The sequence below is a fragment of the Labrus mixtus genome, chromosome 6 (assembly GCF_963584025.1).
Source record: "Labrus mixtus chromosome 6, fLabMix1.1, whole genome shotgun sequence".
Taxonomy (NCBI): domain Eukaryota; kingdom Metazoa; phylum Chordata; class Actinopteri; order Labriformes; family Labridae; genus Labrus; species Labrus mixtus.
Window position 1 is genome coordinate 13,382,737 of NC_083617.1, and position 22,599 is coordinate 13,405,335.

The 22,599-nt window shown below is 40.7% G+C and overlaps 1 protein-coding gene across 6 annotated transcripts in view; it reads left to right on the plus strand.

Moving 5' to 3' along the window:
* The window catches only part of akt3a (v-akt murine thymoma viral oncogene homolog 3a), a 58,774-nt gene that overhangs the window by 16,265 nt on the left and 19,910 nt on the right, over positions 1 to 22,599 (plus strand). For all 6 annotated transcript variants that reach the window (XR_009673276.1, XR_009673278.1, XR_009673275.1 and 3 more), the window contains exons 3-4: positions 15,430 to 15,555; positions 19,517 to 19,628. Coding sequence is in view for 2 of the 6 variants with exons in the window: in XM_061040081.1 (XP_060896064.1) it covers positions 15,430 to 15,555; positions 19,517 to 19,628 (238 nt within the window). In the remaining 4 variants the exon portion in view is untranslated. The remainder of the gene's footprint in view (positions 1 to 15,429; positions 15,556 to 19,516; positions 19,629 to 22,599) is intronic.

Genomic DNA, 22,599 nt, shown 5'->3' on the forward strand with positions numbered 1-22,599 from the left:
GCTGTCTGTCACTGTGGCTGAAACTTTTCTCCCTTCAGTTTTCGTCATGCCCTGCTGTCATTCTCGACTCTTCCGGTGATTTTTTCCCTTTGAATGCAGATTTTAGCCCGGCTTTTGTCGGGATCTTATGGTTTGAAAAACGTTTTACCAAACATGTTTTTTATCAGAGAAAACCTGCGCTAAAATCTGTGCGCGAGTGTACAATTCGAGAGTAGCGAGCGCGCTCGCGGGAGGGACAGCAGTGAAGCCGTCGGCTGCCTTTCAACTGTGACACACATGCGCGCGCACAAGCACTTATGATACGTTAATGCTATAGCAGTTATTAGTTTTAAAAAATTACTGACAAAACACTGGTATGACAGGAAAGCGCTGTGAAATTGAGAATGTGTTACAGTCTATTTTTTTTTTCAGGCAGTATTTTAACAGCTGAACATGCAATCAGCTGGCCCTGACTCTATCAATCATTCATCCGGGCCAGTGGGCCAGTTAAAATGTCGAGCCCTGTGATGCTGATTGTATGATTCGTTATTTTGTTACCTAACTTGTTGAACCCTTTTCATTTTGTAAAACATGATACACGCATGCATGCCGTCGTGTCGTACCCGATAGCAGCTCTGCCAGATATTGACTATTAACTAAGGTTTTTATTCCTTTTTTTAATCGCATTTCACAGAAAATCTGCACCTGTGCTGTCTAGTTACATTCCTATCTGTCAGCAGATCAAAGGATTTTAGTAATCTGATGTTGATTTTATGCTGTTTTATGGACTGATCCTACTACAGGTATGGCGGTGTGCCTCAAGTCTTGCAATCTTACCTTCATAAAGTTGAAAAACAATATCTCACGCCTCGAGGCTCAAGTCAAACAGAGAGACAAACTTGTTTGGGACTTTTGGGAGGTAGCTTATTCTCAGGCTAAACAGCTGGCTCTCCTGAGCTCCTCCAGTTCAGTGGTTTGTGAAAAGACTGGTAGCCCGGTCCCCGTGGATTATGACACCACAATCCCCTGGTCCAGCTCCGTCGCTACTGGTGCCCACCACCAAGCTGAAGAAAACACCTGGTTCCTGCTAGTGAGCTAAACCAAATCACAGCCCTGACTTGGTTTTCACCATATCTGAAAAACAGAACCTTCTCTGTAAACTTAACCAACACCACATCCTCCCAATCTGGTCTGACCTGTGGGATACCACAGGGATCCATCCTAGGCCCTTTACTTTTCTCTGTATACATGCCCCCATCGGGTCAAATTATCCAGAAGCACAACCCGTCATACCACTTCTATGCAGATGACACTCAGCTTTATCTACAGGTCAAACCAAACAATCTTGCAGAACTCACCTCTCTTACACAATGCATTGAAGACATAAAAGATTGGATAGCCCATAACTTCCTACAATTAAATGAGTCAAAAACCAAAGCTGTTCTTTTTGCCCTTTTTACTTTTTTAAGTCCTGTTTCAAGACATATTTTTACATGTTAGCAATTGAGTCCTCTGGTCCTGAATAGACCGTTTCTTTCAAGTTCCCTTTGTTGCTTTCTTTATTTTGTTGCTTTCTTTATTTTTCTTTATTCTTATATATATATATGTTCTTTATTTATGTATATGTATGTGTATATATATTTCTCTCTTTCTTGTGGATGTTGTGAACTCCTGTATGTTGTTTCTTTAATGCATTGTACAGCACTTTAGTCAGCTGTTGCTGTTTTTAAATGTTCTTTATAAATAAATGTGACTTGACTTGACTTGTGCAGGAGCAGGCAAACAATAACAGCAAGAGTTAGCGTAGCCAGAGTTATTTTTTTCTCTCGTTTTTTTTGTACAGGAACAATGGTTTTGAGCGGGGGCCATCACACCTTCCATGGTCGATAGTGGGCTACATCTGGTTTCCAATGGCATCTGGAGAACAATTGTGTGCACTGAAACATCAGTTACATCATTGATGTCCTTTCTTCTCTTCACTCTGCTACTGTAGCACAAAGCTCTGTATTGCCTGACGTATAGAACAGAATCAGTTTCAGAGAGCTGCCTCTGTAACAGAAGATGATGTGGAGAGCATGAAGGCAGCAGCTGTTCAAGGCTGCTGCAGGCAGATAGTGCTTGGTGATCAGTAATGTAAACCAGAGCCAACAACTCATGTTTACAGTGCTTACCTGCTTGATTATTAAGCAAAGGTGAGCAGAGATTTGGGAATCCACCAACCATTGTTAATTAGTTTAGTTGTGTGTTAAATAGAGGCAGACTATCCAAGCTCATATGGTCTAAAACAAATTACAATTTCTATCACGCTTGATCAGTGATCCATTATGACCACCCCCCATGGTTCGGGCCGCATGTGAGCCGCAGATCGATTGAAAAATCATAACATAGTGTTTCCTGATAAATACTGCTAAATCCCTGTTCAGAGTCTCAGGGAAAAGAAGGCAGCGTTTAAGGGGTGCTATGGAGACCCGTTCTACGAATAGGAATTACAGTCTTTTGAAATATACTTTATTTCTTTTGTGGACTTTGCCACAGAAACAAGTTGAATTGTGTAAGGTTTCTCTATCTCAAACGCTGCTTTGTCTTTGATCTGTTCACTCTCAACCCATCTGCTTTCATGCAGGTATCAGTTATTGGCTGTTTGTGACAACAATCAGAATTGAGTTTCAGAGTGTTGTGTTCGGTTTTGGACTTGAAGAGTTTTGGACTGTCTGCACAGTGTCTGTCTTTCCGACCCTCTGCCTGGTTCCGACCTGGCTTCTGCCTTTCTCTGTCTGATACTTTGCTGATAAGAACTGCTTCCCTTTTGCCGAACCTGCTGTTTTGGGGACCACGTCCGCTATCAGCTGCTACATGTGACCGTTTCCCTGTGTTGAACTTGTGTGTGTGTGTTACTCTCTCTCCACACTCTCCGTTTCTTGGTTCGGTCCGCTCGGCTCAAACAAACATGCATGATCAAGGGCCCAGCCCGAGGACAGTGTTGTGATATCTACCCGACCCGCGGGTCTATGTAAAAAGGCAGTTAAATATGTTTTTGAAAAAAGCTTCTGTGGGTAATATTTCACTCCTGAAGAATTAACACGTGTATGGAATTAATGTAACCTTACATGTTATTATGTTTGCTTAAGTATAGTGCTATTACAGCAATTATATTGCTTTCCCAACTGCAAAACGTATAGTTGTTGCTGTAACTACAAGTAAGATCATTAATAAATAGTGATGAGGATGTTAAAGTTGCCATTGCTCTAGCACCCAGATATGAAGTAAAGATACAGTGAACTTTTATTTTTTTAAATTGGTGACAACCTGTTAAAACAGCTGGTTGTTTTTTGAGACTATAAACAGTAAATATGTGCTTCTTCTAGTTTTGCTTTACTACTATTATACTGGACTTAATGGTTGAGCTACATGCTGATGTCATGTGACCAGGTTAAAGGGACAATTAGTCTATTTATAACTTCCCACCTGTAATCTGTCTTTTACAGGATTAACTAAGCCACTAGCTTCAGTCTGTCGTGCCACACAGACACACTGCAAATGTGAGCCGTGAATAAATGCATACATTCACTGAGGGTTACTGTAACTACAGAGTGAAGAGTACACACACAGCAAATGATCCAACAGAGGAAGGCGTGGACAAATGTGTATCTGTCTTTAACCATCCATAAACTCACTGTATAACAATGCTATGTGTGTGTACAAGCATGATGCAGTTTGGCATGGATGTTTTCTTTTATGTTTACATGTTTCACATTATCTGTCAAAAAAAAAAGAAGAGACCAAACTGTGACAGAAATTTTCCAACCCTCCTCAGCCCCCTCTGTCTCTAGTTGCCAATCTCCAGTTACTAATTAGCTGTTCATGACAAAATTCCCCGTCCCCAATCTGACACGAGTGTAGAGCAGCGGACTGCAGTGGTAATCATGTCAGTGAGGCTTGGCTCAACGATCTGAGGGGGCTAAATGTCCCCCATATGGTCCACTGGCTGGGGCCTGTACCTAACCAAGTTCTCATTAAATTGGGGCTTAATAGCAAGGTAAAGAAGGACACACACACAAACACACACACACACATACACACACACACACACACACACACACACACACACACACACAACACAATTGCATACACTCAGCTGAAGAAACGAACCAAGACATCTGACAGGGGATTGGGCACAAAAGGGACAGGAGGACAAGGAGGTGATGTTTGTGTGTGTGCAAGTGTTGTGTGTGTGTGTATGTTTTGAGAGTCTGATGGTGTACAATTGTTGAATTGCCATCTGTCATCAATAAAAGACTTCTATCTGTGCATGCTTGTGTGGAGACAGGAAAGATGAGAGGAAAGACAAAGAAAGAAACAGTGAGTGAGGTGCAGATGTCTTGTAGCATAGAGGCAGGAACACAAGGTTCAATGGCAGGCTGCTATATGAGAAGAGTTGGAGAGGGAGAATGGAGAAGAACAAAAGGATGAACATCTGCCATATTCTTATATTGCTTCGTGGTTTGAGTGTTTCTACACAATATCATGAGTTTGAATAGACCTGGGAAATGGCCAGGGCTAGACAGGCAAGTTCAGAGAGAACCAAAATTATTGCAGATTTCACATATATATTAATCAGTAAATTTGATTTTCAGTATCAATTGCTTTGTACTTTCTCATCAATTGGGAAGCTTTGAAATAAAAACAGTTGCTCAGATTTGCTTAGCTTTTGGACTTGTGACATGGCCACCGTGGGAATATGTAATATTATATGTTTGATTTCTTTAAATAATTAAGATGTATAAAACAGGTTAATTTTAATAAAGACGTCACATGTGCTATTTATAAAGACGAGCGCAAAATAGAAAGCCTGCATGCATTAAAAAATATATACATTTAAATACATATATATATATGTCACCTTGGGCTCCATAGCTTACCCTGACACTGTTTGCGTTTGCACATGCCGCTCACCTTGAAAACTTCAGGAGGTTTTCAGGAGTTTGTGCATGTGTGCAGCATAAGCTTAGTAGTATATTATATAGCATTTGAATTTATCACTTCAAGCATGCCTTTTGTGAATGCAGCTGGATGGACAGATGGGCAAACACTTGTCCAGGTTGAGAGACAGAAAGGCAGACAGGACAGAGGGGAGAGCAGGGAGCAGCAGTTAGTGAGTTGGAGAGTACTTACTGTCGGCCCTTCAGTGCACCAATGCAACCTTTAGAATGAGGCACGGCTGGACGTGTGTGTGTGTGTGTGTGTGTGTGTGTGTGTGTGTGTGTGTGTGTGTGTGTGTGTGTGTGTGTGTGTGTGTGTGTGTGTGTGTGTGTGTGTGTGTGTGTGTGTGTGTGTGTGTGTGTGTGTGTGTGTGTGTGTGTGTGTGTGTGTGTGTGTGTGTGTGTGTGTGTGTGTGTGTGTGTGTGTGTGTGTTGATAGGAGGGTGCTAGGGGCGGGGATGCACTTGACAGTAGTTGTGGTATAGTACTTAATTGTTTACTCTTGCCTGCTGGGTTAGGCTATGGTGCTTGAGTGTTTGTGTGTATGTCGTGTGTAGTGTATTGTGTCTGAGCGTTTGTATGTATACAAGTTTACAGGCAGGGGAAACTGTGCAGCACAATGCTTCTCTGGTGCTCTTGGAAAGAAGTGTATGTGTGTGTGTGTGTGTGTGTGTGTGTGTGTGTGTGTGTGTGGAGGGGGGTTAACAAAGGATCAGGGCAGTCTTCTGTTGTCCGCACACACACAAACAACCACACACCATAACGCCAGCTGCCGCCCAGCATATCTGAATTAATAATACAGAGCCAACCACTCTGGAATAATAATGACTAACACACACATACACATTAATGTACAAAGCTTTGCACCTGTTTACTACTGCTCAACTGGACAGGGCTGAACTGGTTAAGTTCCCCCTCACACACGCACACACATACACACTATCACGCATGCATATACTCCTTGTTGCCTGTCTGTTAGGCAACAGTTAGACAGCTGTGTTTTCTCCTGGCCCTCCCCTTCTTGTTCTGATCAACAGCTATTCTAATTGACTGATTGGTCCAGCTGCCTTACTCTCTTCCTTTGATTGGATGGTTTTACATCCAATGAGGTGAAGGACAGAAAAACAATTTGAATATGAATAAGGGACTTAAATGAGCGTTCTCTAAGAGACCAACTCGTCTGTGTCATTATGAATGAAAAATCTGAATATAGACAGCGACTGAATGAAAAAAGAAGTCAATGAAATGTCAGGTAGTTCTTGCTAGTTTATTTCATCACAAAATCTCACAAATTGTAATAGTTACTTGAATGAAATATTGATACACATAAGCTATGTCAGCAAATATGTATAGGCATAAAGCTTGTGTGAGGAGATTTTAGCTGGTTATGAAAAAAAACTGCAATTGAGATTTATACCTCTGTAGAAACTAAAATTTGAAAGGAGACCATTAACGAAGACACTGACTATAGTTGTATATAGTTACTAGTTGTAAAGTCAATGCTTTTAGCCCTGCCACCAGGTTGGTGTGCAGCAGAATAGAATTTTAAATTTTCTACCAGAAAGATCAAAAGTGACTGAAAATTAGACTTTTCTTAAGAAAGCACTACACCTGTACAGACCCTAATCAGCTAAGAATTAAGATGTACCGCTTTATGTGTAAGGGTCATGTAGATCGAATAACAGTCCCTTGCAGGAGCTTAATATAAAGGGTTTTATGGTTTGTGAAACTGTATGAATTCTCAGAAACAAAATGGGAAAATGTAGTTCCTTTGCTCAGACTATGCAGAAAGTAGGGCCATGGTATGTGTCTTACAGGCACTGCTACCGGTATGAATGCAAAACCCCCCTACAGAGCCCCCTTGCTCTTGTTGCATAAAGTGAATTTTCTTACTAAGATTTAATTCATTGCAAAATGACTGCTTGTTTACATTTTTACAATATATTGGAATGTAAGTCTTGTATCTTACTAAGCATCATTACACCAAACTTTCATTATTACTCGGCCATTCTGCTGAATTCTTTGTTTTTTAGAGATGACATGTTGATGTTTTTATGTAATTTAAACAAACAGTTAAAGGGGCTATATGTAACTTTTTACATGTATAAATCGCTTTTTTATCGCCCATTAATCAGCGAATGGTTAACTGATGTGAAAAAGTAGATGTTCACTTGTCTATCTGTGTTGCCTGTATAAAAAGTTTCCGCGAAAGCTCCAGGAAGTGACATTTTATGCACGTTCTCAACGTCCTCCTCACGCCACTCCGCTTACAGAGATCAACATTACAAACTCATCACACACTCCCGGTCTTCACCTCCACAGCCAGAGGCTGCCTTCCACACACTTCTATCCACCCTAGGAGCTCTCAAAGACGGACAAACTCATCACACACTCCCGCTCTCAGCCAGTGCCTGCCGAGACTGTCGTTTGTAGGATGTAGAATGAATACAGACACACAGACTCCTTCACAGACTTTCACATGTGTATGACCACTTACCTCCTCTGTAAACATTATGCCGGTAAATATCCAGTGTTTTGCGGCCGATGATGATGCTCGTTTGTGTACGTACGAGCACGTATGACGAGCACGAGAGGGAGAACGAGCAACAGGTTACTGGTGCAGTTCACCTAACGTGGACCTAATGTGGTATCGCTACAAACGCAGTATTTTTGAAAGTTACATATAGCCCCTTTAAATTAAGAAATGATATACATATTGGAAATACGCTTCAACGGTTTGATAAAATGATGCTCTTACCTTGGCAAACCCTAAAACAGAATCCATCAAGAGAACGAGAACAGCAGAGCACAGAGCAGGAACGTTTCAAGCAGGGCAGACACATACATTTAAATCTTTGAATAATATCCTTGGATCTTATTTTACACTCTGTTGTTAAATATCTTCTTCTTTTCTTTTGAAATACAATGAAATGGCTTAATATTTGGTAATTAAACAGCGCCTCAATTTGCATGAAGTGTGCATGAGGTTAATTGCTGTTGAGTTAACAGTGCATCTGTAGAGATTTGCTTCTCTGGCATTGTTTCAAAAGTAATCATTATGTTAAACATGTAATGAAACTAAACAAATTATACTCTATTTCTACCAGAATATTTACATCAGTGGAGTTGGCTGCTGTGATTTGTTTTGACCTGAATTCCCAAAGTGCAGCAGTCTCATATAGCGTAAAAAAAAAAAAAATAGTAGTCGAGGCATAAATCTCACAGTGTCCATTTTGTTCTTTGAGGCATAACAGCTGATGTAGTTAGATGGACCTAACCAGCTTCCACAAGACTACTTCCTTACTCCACAAGAGTACTTCCTTATGTTTATGCCTGATGTGCTATGCAGCAAATATGTTCTTGTACTTGGCCAAGTCTCCCGTCACTTGGTAATGTCACACACATAACGTGCTGGACTATGGCCTTCAAAATAAGTTGGAAAAAAAAGGAATAAATAATTGTACTTATCTGACAGAAAACAGTAAAATTGAAGCTGCTGTAGCTTAGTAACCTTCACCCACCTACTACACATATATGTTTACATATGTAAGTGTATGTGGCTGGGGGTGGCTGGTTAGCCACAGCCTCCTGTCTTGCACAGGTGGTGGTGATCAGCAGCCCTCCAGCAAAGATTCTAACATGCTAACACTGCACTAATCCTAGTGTGGTTTAGGAAGCAACGGACCCTGTCTCCTCCCAAACAGACACCTGTGTGGGTAAATATATACAGTATATCTATTTGTGTATCTGTATCTATACATGTGTGTATATATATATAGAGAGAGAGAGAGAGCGAGAGAGAGAGAGAGAAAGAGATAGATATCTATATCTATGTACAGATAGAGATTGATAGATAGATTGATTGATAGATAGATAGATAGATATCCTTCATGTTCTTTTATATCTACACACATAGATACGTATACATATAAATAATGCATACACACACGCACACCACCAATACTGTCTTGTGCTTTTAAAGGGATTAGGATGAGTGGCGTCTTAGCTGTTGTGTCTGTCAGTCACTGTCTCACTGTCCAGCTCTGTCACAGCAGTGCTACCTTGCTCCAGGGAGCCACCACCATCTACTGGACTGTAGTGGTACTACAGGAGTGGAGTGGATTTAAATGAAGTGCAATTGACAAATTACAAGAGTTTACATGACAAAAATAAAGCAGAATAGAGGGGTTATAGTGTGAATTATTTTACATTTCACAACAGAACATAAAAACAAGGAATATATATAAATGCATTTTCTGTATGTGCACATTCCTTTACTATACCAGCTGGAGCAGAGGGGCACCAGGGCTGTATGTATGTATGTATGAATGTGTGTGTGTGCGTGCGCGCGTGTGTGTGCGCGCGTGCGTGTGTGTGCAGCTGGCTGGACAAAATCTCTTAGTAGCCCCCAAGGGATGGCCACACTCCCATGGGTTTCCACTCAATCTGGCTGCCTGGTTGCCCTGCCCTGTCCCAAGTCTCTGTCACTGCCATAGCCACGCCGAGGCCTCCACTCACTCTCTCGTTCGTGTTCTTCTTTTCGTTTTCTCTAGTATCCTCTCTTCCTTTTCGGCTGCTTCTAAAAGTCTCCTTCCACAGCCAAGGCCATGCAAAATTACTCCAGCACTAAACTGTTAAATACAGCCATTGGACTAAATTGAACTCTTTGGTGTTTTTCTTTCTCAACACTGAATTTTCTTTATACCCCTGGTTTAAGTCTTTCATGACCATTTCACAGGTGCCAGAAAAGGCAGAGTGAACTTTTGCAGGTAGCACAAACAGGAACTCTGTTATGTCGTCAGTCAGTGGTATTTTAAGCACCCACAGCCACACATACACACACCAAAAGTAACAACAGTCCAGTCCCGATGTGCTAATGAGACTAATTCACTGTAATTGGATTGGCTTGGTAGAGCCAGGATTCGCCTTAAGATGTCTGAGAAGACTGGAGTTAGAACTGCTGGGGTTGGGGTTATGCACAAAAACGTATCCTTATAAATACGTGTCATGTGAATAAACCATCCAACAAAATAGACTGCAAACTAAAAAAAATGGTGAATAGGTTTTCCCTTATGTGTTTTTTTAAACATTGTTCATAACCTGTAAGAGTCACTGCTGGCCTGCATTGTCATGGACAGACTCTGAGACAGATTTTTCCTCAAGCTTTACCACACTACTTCGGACTTTCTTAGCCCCTATTGTCCCCTCTGCTGCACTAACTCACCTCCCCCATCTCTTCACTTCCTTCGATTACTTTCCTGATGTATGATGTTTAGTTAATCTTTCTGTCTCCTCTCTATGCATTACTGCTTTTACTCAAATTTTTGCAGCTAATGTTCACTCACACAAACACATAAAACACTTATCTGACTGTTGTGTCTGGAAGTGCAATGACCTTTGTTTAGAATGAGATGAGCTCAAACAGCCAGTCAGTTAAGCTGACTGTAGTCTGCCGTTGTTCTTAGTGCTACTCTATACTGCTGTGCATTAGTAATCTGCATGTCATTGGACTTTGTCTATAAAGACTTATAACATTTACTTCTGTAGTTATAACTGTTTCACTTAAATAAAGCTATGCAGTACAAGTCAAAGTCACAAGATTATTATTACAACAGAACAATCTGTTTAATATGTCAGAGAACAATCAAGAATTGCCTACTACGAGCTCTACGAGCCCAAGGTGACATTGCCATATTTCCTGTTTGACCTACCGGAAGCTCAAATCAAGTTATGATGATTAAAAACAGAGACATATTGTTACATCAAGAGACAGCATCAAGAAAAATGTTTGTCATTTTTTAGATTTTAAATTACTTACTTGGTTTATCTGTGATCAAAACCTTTGCTGTTTATCAAATGATCAGTGCCAAAATATGTTTTACTTCCTTCAGCAAAGTTTTATAAACTTGTTTTTTTATTTTGTTCCATGTGAGCCAATCTGTCTGTTACTCTATTGAACACTGAATGTGTGTATGTGTATTTTAGAGCATGTATGTTTGTTAGGTGGCCAGTCGACACATTCCACTCACTGTCGGTGAGCTGCTGTGTATGTGCAGGAATGAAGAACAACCTCCCTTCCACCCTCTTCATCCTCTTTCCCCTCCTACACATCCTCCCCCTCCGCCTCCCCTCCAGCTCCCAGAGTGCCAGTCACACAGCCCCGTCCCTGCGCCATCTGCATATCAGCTCCAGCCTTGGCCAAAGCATTAAATTAAATCCCTGTTTGGGTTGATTAACAAATGGCTGGTGAGCTCACATAGTTATGGAGTTATTTTTTTAATTTTCATTAAGGTTTTTCCTTCCTTTTGTCTGTCTGTCTTGCTCTGTGCTGAAATGTGGCTTCCCTGCAAAACAGAGGAGAAGAGGTGTGCTGGGATCCTAAAGGAGCATGTGTCAGACAGAGAGATGGAGAGAGAAAGTAAAGTTTGTGCAAGTGCGTCTCATTTCTCTTCTCCCGGCTGAGGTTCAGCCTTACTATTTGTACCTATCTCATTTATCCTCTCCGCATTCCTCCTTCTCATTCTCTACCTTTTCCCCCTCTGTCCTGAAATGAATGGTTAATCAGTCTGCTAATTGAGTGGCAGTTAGTCGGTGTGTTGTTGTAATTGTCCAATCAGAAAGCTTGGAACGGACACAGTCACAGCTGATTCATCTCTGTCTCTAACTGCTTAATCCACAAGCTGCAACTGGAGGATGTGCCAGCTAGATTTATGACTTCTAGAAGATTTCAAAATAACTTTTAAAGGAAGTCTAGTTTGCTTTTCAGTCCTGAATTTGTTGCCTATACATAAAAAGCACATAACAGGGTCATGAGGGGTAGAGACTTGGAAGATTTTTGGGATTCTTGGGTTTTTGCTTTTAATAGACCCATTTTTAGGCAAACACTTGACAAAGGCAATACTTTAGGTGTGTCCTTAAATGTTTACTATTTTAAACTAAAAGAAACCCTTTAGAAATCTGTGTTTTTTACACATTCGGCACAGATGTTAAATACACTTCAAAACATATTATGTTATCCACCTAAATGCCTTCTTTTTGTTACATCTTTCAGATCACCCTCGTTGTCATGTTCTTTTGATATCCCATCGTTCTAACAAGAAACAACAGACTCCTGTTGTCTTAAGGGCTGTGTAGTGTAGTTTTTACTAATTGGCCTTAAGGGAAAAGTAAAGTTGTGCAGAGAACTAAATGAAACTGAAGTGAGTAGTCCGAGAGAGATGGTGTGGGAAGGAGACCGGCTGTTCTGTTCTCTCCAGCAGTCCAAACTAGAGACATGTGGCTCCCCAGACAAGCTGTCCAGAGTGGGAGAGCTCGCTGGACTCATTACAGGCAGGGCCAAGACGGGATAGCTTGACAGAACACCATTGGATCATTCGGAGGATTGGAACAGTTGAAACTGAATTGTGCTGGGGTGTGTGCGTGCATGTGTGTCTGTGCGCATGCCTGTGTTTGTTTGGAACGCCATGTGTGGACAACTGTCCATCTCCTCTCTCCGTCTGTGCCACCCCTGGCTGCCCCCTCCCCCGCCCCCCAGTGGACGTCTACACACACTCACACAAACACAGACACTCACACATATACACGCTGTCTCGCCTGGCCAGAAGGATTGCTTAAATGTTTTCAGTTGTACTGGACAGCTGAGCGATGAAGTGGCCAACCACAGGCTTCCATTGGTTGGACACTTCATCTAGAAACTGACTCAGAGAAATGACTGGACTTGGACCAGCAAGCCAGTCATCACTGCCAGTTTATAATAGTTTTATCAGTTTAACTTTCTGTTTATGCTCATCCATTTTGTCAGTCAATACATCTCCTCCTCCCGTCCACTGTGAAGGTAAAAAGGTTGTCCTGAGATGGTTCTTACAGATACTAAACACAATTACAGGAACAGCTGTACAATACTGAAATCAAGTTCACCAACACCTCAAACTACTGCCTGAAACAATTTTGTAAAGTTAAGTCTCGAGAGTTTTGACACAATATTTGCAAACCCTTAATATAATCCACGTTTTATATAGATATTATTGTCTTTCACCATACAGATTTAAATATATTGTGTCTGTCCTCTGCTGTGTATAAAAACTGAATTTATTATCAGTAGATTTGTTAATGATCCAACATTTCTATTTTCATTAATGGAGATACATACATTCATCTTCTTTTCCCCCTCCAATGAACTCCTTCCTCTCTGTTTGACACATGGGTACAAAATCAAGAAATAATGACATTAATAATGGACATATGACGTAAAAAAAAAGAGAAAAGGAGCAAAACAAATAAATCAAAGCAACAAAATGTTTATGTGCTTATAAAGCAGATCAAATATTTTACAAGCAATGAACAACTGAATACTGCCTTACACAACGTGTCTTTAAACTCTCCTTCACACCTTTGGTTTGAGCTTTTGTAGAGTTTGTAATTTGTTAAAATTCATTCTCTGAAAGACAGGAAAAACCCCAAAATCACACCAAAGATGTTGAACTAATACAGTAGCATGCAAACCTATTTTCTCGTTTTAAATGCACACTGTTTCATCATAATTCAATTCCTTTCATCTTAACATTTTCATTTTTTGGGCTTTTTATTTTTCATAAATGTGTTCCTTCCTCTTCCTCTTATGCCTCCCCCCTTCCCTACTCCCACCCCTCCCATCCAGTCCCTCTCACAGCACTCTGTTTATCAGTATCGAGTCCTCCAAAGAAGATGCTTTGTTTCTGAGAGAACAGAAGAAGAAACGGGAGTGGAGGGTAGAGTGGGTGGATTTGTGAGAAAGAGGAAAATAGAGACTGATAGAGGAAAGGTGTGATCTGGCAATCCTTGTGAATCACCGGAACCCAACAGCTTTTTCTTTTCTGTCTATCTGTGTCTCCCTCTGTTCCTGTGTGGTGGTTCAAATCAGCTGCTACCCCCCATCACCACACATCACAGACACACACACCTCTACTACCAGCACCACCAAGAGGTACCGGCAGGCCCCGCAGTCGCACGGTCCCTTCGGCGGAGCAGGTGTTTTTCTGCGACGTGTTAACGAGCACGGCCTGCTGTCATTTCCGCTTTAAATGGATGTCATAAATAGAACACACACACATAACACACGCAGCCTAGCCTCATCTCCTAGCGAAATAGCCTAAGAAAGGTGATCAGAGCTGTTACCGAGCACTGTGTGGAAAGGTGTGTGTGTGTGTGTGTGTGTGTGTGTGTGTGTGTGTGTGTGTGTGTGTGTGTGTGTGTGTGTGTGTGTGTGTGTGTGTGTGTGTGTGTGTGTGTGTGTGTGTGTGTGTGTGTGTGTGTGTGTGTGTGTGTGTGTGTGTGTGTGTGTGTGTGTGTGTGTGTGTGTGTGTGTGCACATTTGCATTTTTGTTTTTCAGTCTTTACAAGGTGCCAATGTGTGTATATGTCTTGAGTGCATGTCAAGGAATTACCGGTTGATAAAAAGAGGTTGAGATGTAGGGAACATTTGTGCCCTTCTGTGCTTATTTCAGTCGAAAGAGAAAGTGAAATGTTTACACAGCTTTTGTAAGTGTCGAGATTGTCACTTTCTTTCAGCAGAGTCGTGCGTCTCAGTATTGTTTTAGCACCTTTGCGCATGTGTGCAGTTTCATCCCAATATTGGTACTCATTGTTCTTTCCTACCAAGTGTGAACCAACACACGCGTATACTGTAATCTGTGTGCATATCTACTGTTTCCAGTAGGTGTTATCTGCCTCTGTGGTGTGGAAATGTTTGACACTCATGTAATCCTGCAGCGGGTCATCTGATAAAGCTGTGGTGCCACCTTTGTGCCAGTCTGTGCCAGCCAGTTGGGTAATACTCTGCCACCAGCTGCTCAGCAGATGTTATTTTTTCACTGCGGTCTAAGACGTGTCATTTTGTATGTGTAATCTTATCTCATCTCATGTCATCTGCTCTCATCATATCTCATCCCTCCTTCCATCTTATTCCTTTCCTGGCGACCATCGGTTTGTGCACAAGTGTTCCTGTGTATATGTGCGCTTGTGTGTGTTAGCTAGAAAGGTCATCACCTCGACACCTGCCCATGTATCAGCCAGATGATGTTTCTGGCAGAGACAGTTTGGTTGTTGTGTGGTAAACATGTTTTTGTCATTTTTTACATGATAATCCGATCTGAATCTGGCAAGCATTATGGGAGTCATAGAGCTGCTGTGTGTATGTGTGTGTGTGTGTGTGTGTGTGTGTGTGTGTGTGTGTGTCTATGTATACTAGATTGTGTACAACATGTGTGTGATTCACTTTGGACAGATGAGAGTTGAGCAGGCAGACTATCATCTGTCAAGGGAATAAAATCTGTTATTAATATCATCATCATTACTGATATGTATTAATATTATATCATCATCATAATCACCATTAACACTTTTTGCTGTGTTCCCTTAGAATCACCATTTTCTGTTGAATAAACACATTTGACTTACATTTGCCTCCCTGTCTTTGTGTCCATCTTATTTTCAGGTGAATACATAAAGAACTGGCGGCCACGTTACTTCCTGCTGAAGACAGACGGCTCTTTCATCGGCTACAAAGAGAAACCTCAGGACGCCGACCTGCCCTACCCCCTAAATAACTTCTCTGTAGCAAGTATGTCACCTGCCATACATATATCAAAATCAACTACCCCTAATCCTCCTGTATCTGTATCTCATCAATGTATGTGTACAGAACCACAATGTTAAGTTGGAAAGTCCACTCATGTCTGGTTATAGTTCCCAATCTTGGCAGCACATTTTAGTTAGCTGGTGCCCTTAATGGTGATTCATTAGGTTTTATCTTGATCATTATTATGTAGTTCAGGGACAAGCAAGTACCTGCCTATTTTTGGTATACACGGCACAAATGTACTCTGCACACTTCTATGGTGTGTCATCAATAATAGTGATGATGATAGTACTGGAACACCTGCTGTATTTAACCCCTGCAGGGAGCATATCTGTTAGGAGGAAAACATTTTTCAGTGGTTTCAGTCCTGTTGTTCTTCTTTAGGATACTTGAGCAGAGATTTGAACCCATATCTTCAGTTGATAAACATATATTAGCCTTTGATCTCTTAGTGATTTATTTAGTGCTGTTTCAAAACACTTCTGTCTTGTAAAGTACCATGAGATGTTACTAAAATGTTCACGTGCCTTCATTACAGGGAGTCACAGTTAAATGGTACTACAGTTTTATTGCATCAGTTGTGTCAGGATGTGTCAAAGCACCTTGTCACTCATCAGACTTCACAGCATCACTGTGCTTTACAGAATTCACTGAAGGCTCTAATTAACCATTTATCAGTATATCATCTGTCTGCACCTGGTTAACAAGCTCTGTGTTGTCATTGACATGTTTAATTAACCAGCTAATGAGTTAACAAGATTAATTTTAATGTACCTCAGTCTCATTACTACCACAATCACCCCTCATTGTTCATTCATAAATGCAAATTGGCAGTTAAACTTTCCAGGTGTTCAAACTGATGGGTTTAAAATGGTTCAGCCTTAAACAGTGTCCCATAATGACTCTAACCCACTCACAGGATGGTCTTTGACATTAAATCTGACCGGCTAAAGCTAACAGCAACGTGACACTTCAGGCAAAATCAATTCAATTGTGTTTTTTATTCTCTTTATGGGTTTACTATGATATACTCAGTCTACAGATTCAGACCTAACATTCAGATGTGACATTAAAATATGTCAATAATAAAAGTGGTAATAATAATTTTAGAATATAAAGCTTTGTGACAAGGTGTTGATTATTTAAGACATGATAATCACGTTTGGGCTGCAAGACCCAAAGTGAAATTATGGTTTTGTTACTCTGTCAATAGAAACAATGTGAACACATACAGTATGCAAATCTGTCAACATCTGCCTTAAAGTACAAAGCCAGGTTAGGGGAAATTTGATCACTTATTAAATAGTCTTACCATCAATTTTATACAATATAGTTAAGGCATTGTTGAACTCTTATGATTGCTTATATTTGAAAAAGTAAACATGATCTAGTTTGATTATAGGAAAATTTAAAAGAACAACATCATATTGTTACAGCTGCATCCACCTTTGTGCTGGACAGATAAAAACACTATTCAGTATACAATACAGCATATGTCGCTTAATTACTAAATGAATACATGTTGTTAAGTTGTATACTCTATTACATGTTCATTAATATTAATTTACTAAACATAATCTGATTGGTGCTAAGCTGGTGTTCACAACTTGGCACAAGGCCTGATGCAGATGTCGACGTATTTACTTGCATGTTTTCAGAGTTAATGATGTAATGCTGCACATCAGTTGTCCTGTTGTTGACTTGCCATCAATGATGGGTATTTAATTGATTTATAATCAATTAGTTAGATAGGAATATAGTGGTACAAGTTAACCCTTTTTTTTTGTGGGAAGTTTAAGTTGACTAGCTTTGTGAAAGATATCTGCAGAATAGTGTTGTGAGGGCTGTTGGTGGCAGGGATGAGGATTAGTAATAAGTGAGAATGCGGACTAAAACAGTTAAATGATCAATGGTAGAATCCACCCTTCACGGAAATAGCGTAAGAGAAGACAGAGATGGATAGATGATTAGGGTGGAGAGAAACAGAAGAGACATAGAGATGGAGGGATTTGTGTGTTAGACTTTTGTAGAAATATGGGGAAAAGAAAGGAGGGGGGAGAGGAGGATCATCAGTGCTGAACAGACAGGGAGGAGGAGATGAAGACAGGATCGGAGGAATGAGGAAAAAGAGGGGAGAGGAAAATAGTTTGTGAAGAGGACAAGCCAGGCCATACATCCGGCCCGGCTGCTTGGCACAGCACTGGCATTGCCACATCTGTTGCCCAAAGCTGGGAGGCCAGGTGGCGTGTGTGTCTACATGTGTGTGTGTGTGTATACTCCTATGTGTGTGTGTGTTTGTTTATGTGTGTGTGTGAGTGTTTATGTGTGCATGAACAGCAGAAGTGGTCAGATGGAACAGAGATGGTACAGCCCTGTTCCCTGCAGAGGGACTCATACATACAAGCCTGTCGCTCTATCTCTCTCACTCACTCACTCACTCACTCACACACACGCACGCACACACACACAGAAGCATGAACTCACATTCACTCACTGAACTGCCACAAAGATTTCACAATTGCCTGCTGTGGCAAACAACCCATTTTCAGCTAATAGTTAAACTTCAATATCACTTTAGCATGTGTGTGTGTGGGTGTGAGTTTATGTGTGTGTCCATGTGTGGATGTGAGTGTTTATTTGACATCAACCATAGCATGACCTTGTGTCTGGCAGCACAGCATGCAATGTTCACAAGCCAGGTAGAAAGTTATGTGTGTGTGTGTGTGTGTGTGTGTGTGTGTGTGTGTGTGTGTGTGTGTGTGTGTGTGAGAGTGTATGTTTGAATTTACATTAAAACTGTGCAGTGAGTACGACCCAAGCCGTGTTGTCATTAACCTTCCTGTCTAAATTTAGGCTGAGCCGTGACGTGCTGTGCTGTACCACTCTTAAACAGAAAGTAATTGGAAGAATGTGTAGGCCGAGGATGAGAGGAGGGAAGAGGAGAGGAACATAGTGGAGGACAGATGAGGGTGAGGAGAAAATGGCGGGAGACAACAGGAGAACAGGAGGGAGGTGAAAACAGGAGAAGGAGAACAGAGGCTGATTTATGTTTAACAAATAAGAAGTGGGCAAGATGAGGGGTCAGAAGATGGATCATTATGTTCTTTTACAACAGCTCTTGTCCCCCATAAGCAGAGACACTGCTGAGGGACAATGAAGATGCATTCCTTCCCACAGCCATCTCACAGCCCCATCTGGCTTTGTGTGCGTACTTTTCTGCGTTTGTGTACTGTATTATGCATTTGTGTAATAACGGCCTACTGTATTTCCCATTTCCACAGAAAAGTGTCACTCCAGATTTTCACCAGATGCGTATGTGCTGCAACAAATAATGTCCCTTGGCACAAGAAAGCACCTTCATTATAAGCATCAGTGTTTGAAGTTATTGAGATCAGTCTAGATCAGTCTACATATATTTAAGAAACCAGGATGCTTAGATTCAGCTGCTATAAACCAAATATCTTTAGGATGTAGTCTAAACAAGAACTTTGTCATCTTGGTCTTTCAACATTTCTCAGAACTGTCTGATATTTTAAAGATACAAACTACTAATCAACTAATCAAGGTAATTGACAGATCACTCCAAAATAACAATAATTGCCACTTTCAGACCTAAATTGAACCAACAGGCACAATACAAGGACCCTGAATTGAGCATTTCATCTTTTATAAATCTGTGCTTTTCCTACTTTGACACGTAAAAGAGGACAGAAAAAGATATTGTAAGAGGACTTGCTCCAATGCATTCAAACCAAATTGAAAAGTTACTTGAGGTAAGACAAGACAGTGATTTACAAAATTATAATAAGATTGCAGTTCATATGATGCCACAAGATATCAGCTCATCAGTGCAAAACCAAACCACATTAGAGCTTTCAACTGTAAAGACATTGTTGTTACTGTACATTAATCACAACACTAAACCTCTGGCTGTCTGTTTCAGAATGTCAGCTTATGAAAACAGAGAGGCCGAAGCCAAACACCTTCATTATACGCTGCCTCCAGTGGACCACTGTCATAGAGAGGACCTTTCACGTGGACTCGCCTGATGAGAGGTCAGTTTTTTTTATTGGTCCACAGCATTCATCTGTCTTCAAGTCGTTGCTGGTCAGTAAAAAAGTAAATACTGTATTTCAATAACAGTGTTTTCTAACTCCATCCGATGTGAGCTAGAATCATAAAAAGCAGGAGACACACTGTGCCTGGGTTTGCTAAACTAGAATTTTTGTATGTATTAAGGAAGAATATTGAAAGACTATGTTCAAGTTCTGCTCAAGTCAAAGAAAGTAAAATAACTTGTAAGCTTTAAAAATACCATGACACTAGGCTATACATTGATAAAACATACTTAATCCAGATATAGAAATGATTTGGATAAAAGTGTCATCAAGGGCAGAGGCATGTTTGAGGAGGTGTGTACTGTACACAAGAGTCTATGTGTATTTTTGGTGTGTGTGTCTGAGGGAAAGAGAGAGGGTGAGAGAGACCGAGTGGAAAGGAGACCTTTCAAGTAGCGTTGGCATAAATTCTCCAGCTGCTCAGTTCCTTTCTGAGGAGCTGAGGTGTTTATCTCCAGAAAATGAACAGCTTTGCCCAGAAGACCACAGATGCTTCTGTGCATCCTTTGAGTTTGTGTGTTTTTTTATGTGTGTGTGAGTGCTACAGCTGTCTGTCCAACTTTGTCTTTGTTATATTGCTTTATAATAGTTTTGCCTCTACACAACAAAAAAACATTTTGAAGTTTACGTACAGTAAATAACTTTAAATTGATTTTTTAAAATATGTTTTAAAGAATATGCAGATCTATATGTTGAATGCTCCAGATGTGTGCTCACTGTGGAAATGTGTGCATCATTAAAGTTTAAAAATCTTCAAAAGAAGTATGTTTGCCACAACTGGGTGTCTGTTCTTCTGTGTGTGTGTGTGTGTGTGTGTGTGTGTGTGTGTGTGTGTGTGTGTGTGTGTGTGTGTGTGTGTGTGTGTGTGTGTGTGTGTGTGTGTGTGTGTGTGTGTGTGTGTGTGTGTGTGTGTGTGTGTGTGTGTGTGTGTGTGTGTGTGAGACTGTAACTGTTGTACTGTACCAGAGCTGGCAGAGCTCCAGCTACCACAGTCCCAGCCGTGAGCAGGGAGGGTGGCACGTGTTGGCAAGGCGCCCGACTGTAGGCAGGCCCATTATCTCTCATTAGCAAAAAAAAAAAAAAAAAACCTCATTATACAAAAAACATTCAAACCAAGAGAGGGAGCATTTATCTGCTGCCTGACCTTGAGAGAGTTCCCATTGCTTTTCATGTAGCTACACGCACACACGCACATCATGGGTGCCACAAATTGAGTGCTCCATTGTTGTACGAGGAGTGTAACTTGAGTTTGCCCTTGTTTTGCTGTGTGTAGGTTAGGCTCAGAAGTCTTTGCAGTAGAAAGGGATTCAGATCTTAAAAAACACAAACACACACTGCTCTGTTTAAGTTCAGATGGATGTTCTTCCAGATCCCTCAAGGAAACATATGGGCATCTAACTCAAAACAAAACAAAAGACACCAGGGTGATCGTTTGGGAGTCAAACAGGTTTCATTATTATGATCTCCTCACAGCTTACACTGGGTAAGTGTATTTGAAAGGGAGCACTTGTAAATCCTCACTTGCTTCTCCAGAGTCCCGAGGATTTCTGAATATTTGAATATCATCTTTGGTTCACCTCAGTTCAAGCTCTGCAGTGTTTTATGCTAACATGTAGCCCCTGCATGTAGCACAAGATTAAGACTGTTTGAGTGAAGATCAGTGGGGAACCAAATCAAAGAAGAACTCTTATCTTAGCCCACTTCTGACTTTAGGCAAAAAGATTTTCACTTTGTGTTCAAAAACTTCACCTTATATTGATAAAATAAAGTCGATAAATGTTGCTAAAATAAACTCAAGGGGATTTACAATTATAAACTCAATAAAAGTCTCTCCTCTCCTCTCCTCTCCTCTCCTCTCCGTGCAGAGGGATGCTCTGCACTGTATATAAGCATTCAATTATATTCATCATCATTAAGGAGTTAACATTTCTACTCATCCTGATGCATGGCTGGCCTTCTGCTACATATGATGACCACACACATACACACAAGCACTTGAGCACACACATTCATACAGATTTTATCTCAACAGATGTTGAACAACACCGCTAATGGAAAGTCAATGGGGAGGAACAATGTTACCAAACAACACTGCATTGTTCCATCTAATACATGGGTGTGTGTTTGTGCACACACTAGCTCATCCTCATCACACACACACTTTCACACACACACTTTCTCACACATGCACAGACTGGTGGGCATTAGTTCTGCTCCATGATCATTGCTCATTTGGTTGATTCTCTAGTTGACCATGTTTCCTCTCTGTTAAACAAAAAGGTGTTTATGTTAATTGAAAACATTTTAGTGCCTTTAAATACCTGCTTCATTAAGTGTACCAGACATCCCATTGGACAGTTTATGGCCAGTTTGAATTTTGACACACAGCCCTTTGAAACCTTTTGGTATAATCAGTATCTATTGAGTCTGTATCTGGATAATATGTTGATTTAATGAGTAACAGCAAACATTATGACTAGGACTGCAGGTAATTGTTATACTGATTCTTTAATTATAAAGACTACATTCTACACTTTCTCTTTATGAAAGTACCACAATTGTCACTTTTGGTGTGGTTTGGAACTGTGTTTTTAAAATTTCTTGACTTCAAAGTCCATGTCAATTCACTTGCCCATAATTTACTCAAGTAATCATTTGTTCAGTAAAATGCCCGAAAGTACTGTAAGACCCTTTTATATTTTCCCTGAGGCCGAAGCGACATCATTTTGTCCCAAGTTAAACCCCCCCTAAAGTTTTAAAAAATCTTACTTAGAAGCTGGAACCTGTTTTTTATTTATGTTTTGGTGTTTTGATGTTTTATTTTGGTTTTGCTCATAAAGTATTTAAGTTGGGGCACCTGATAGCCTAGTTATTGTAATTATAAGTTGATAATGTAACAGTTGCCAAA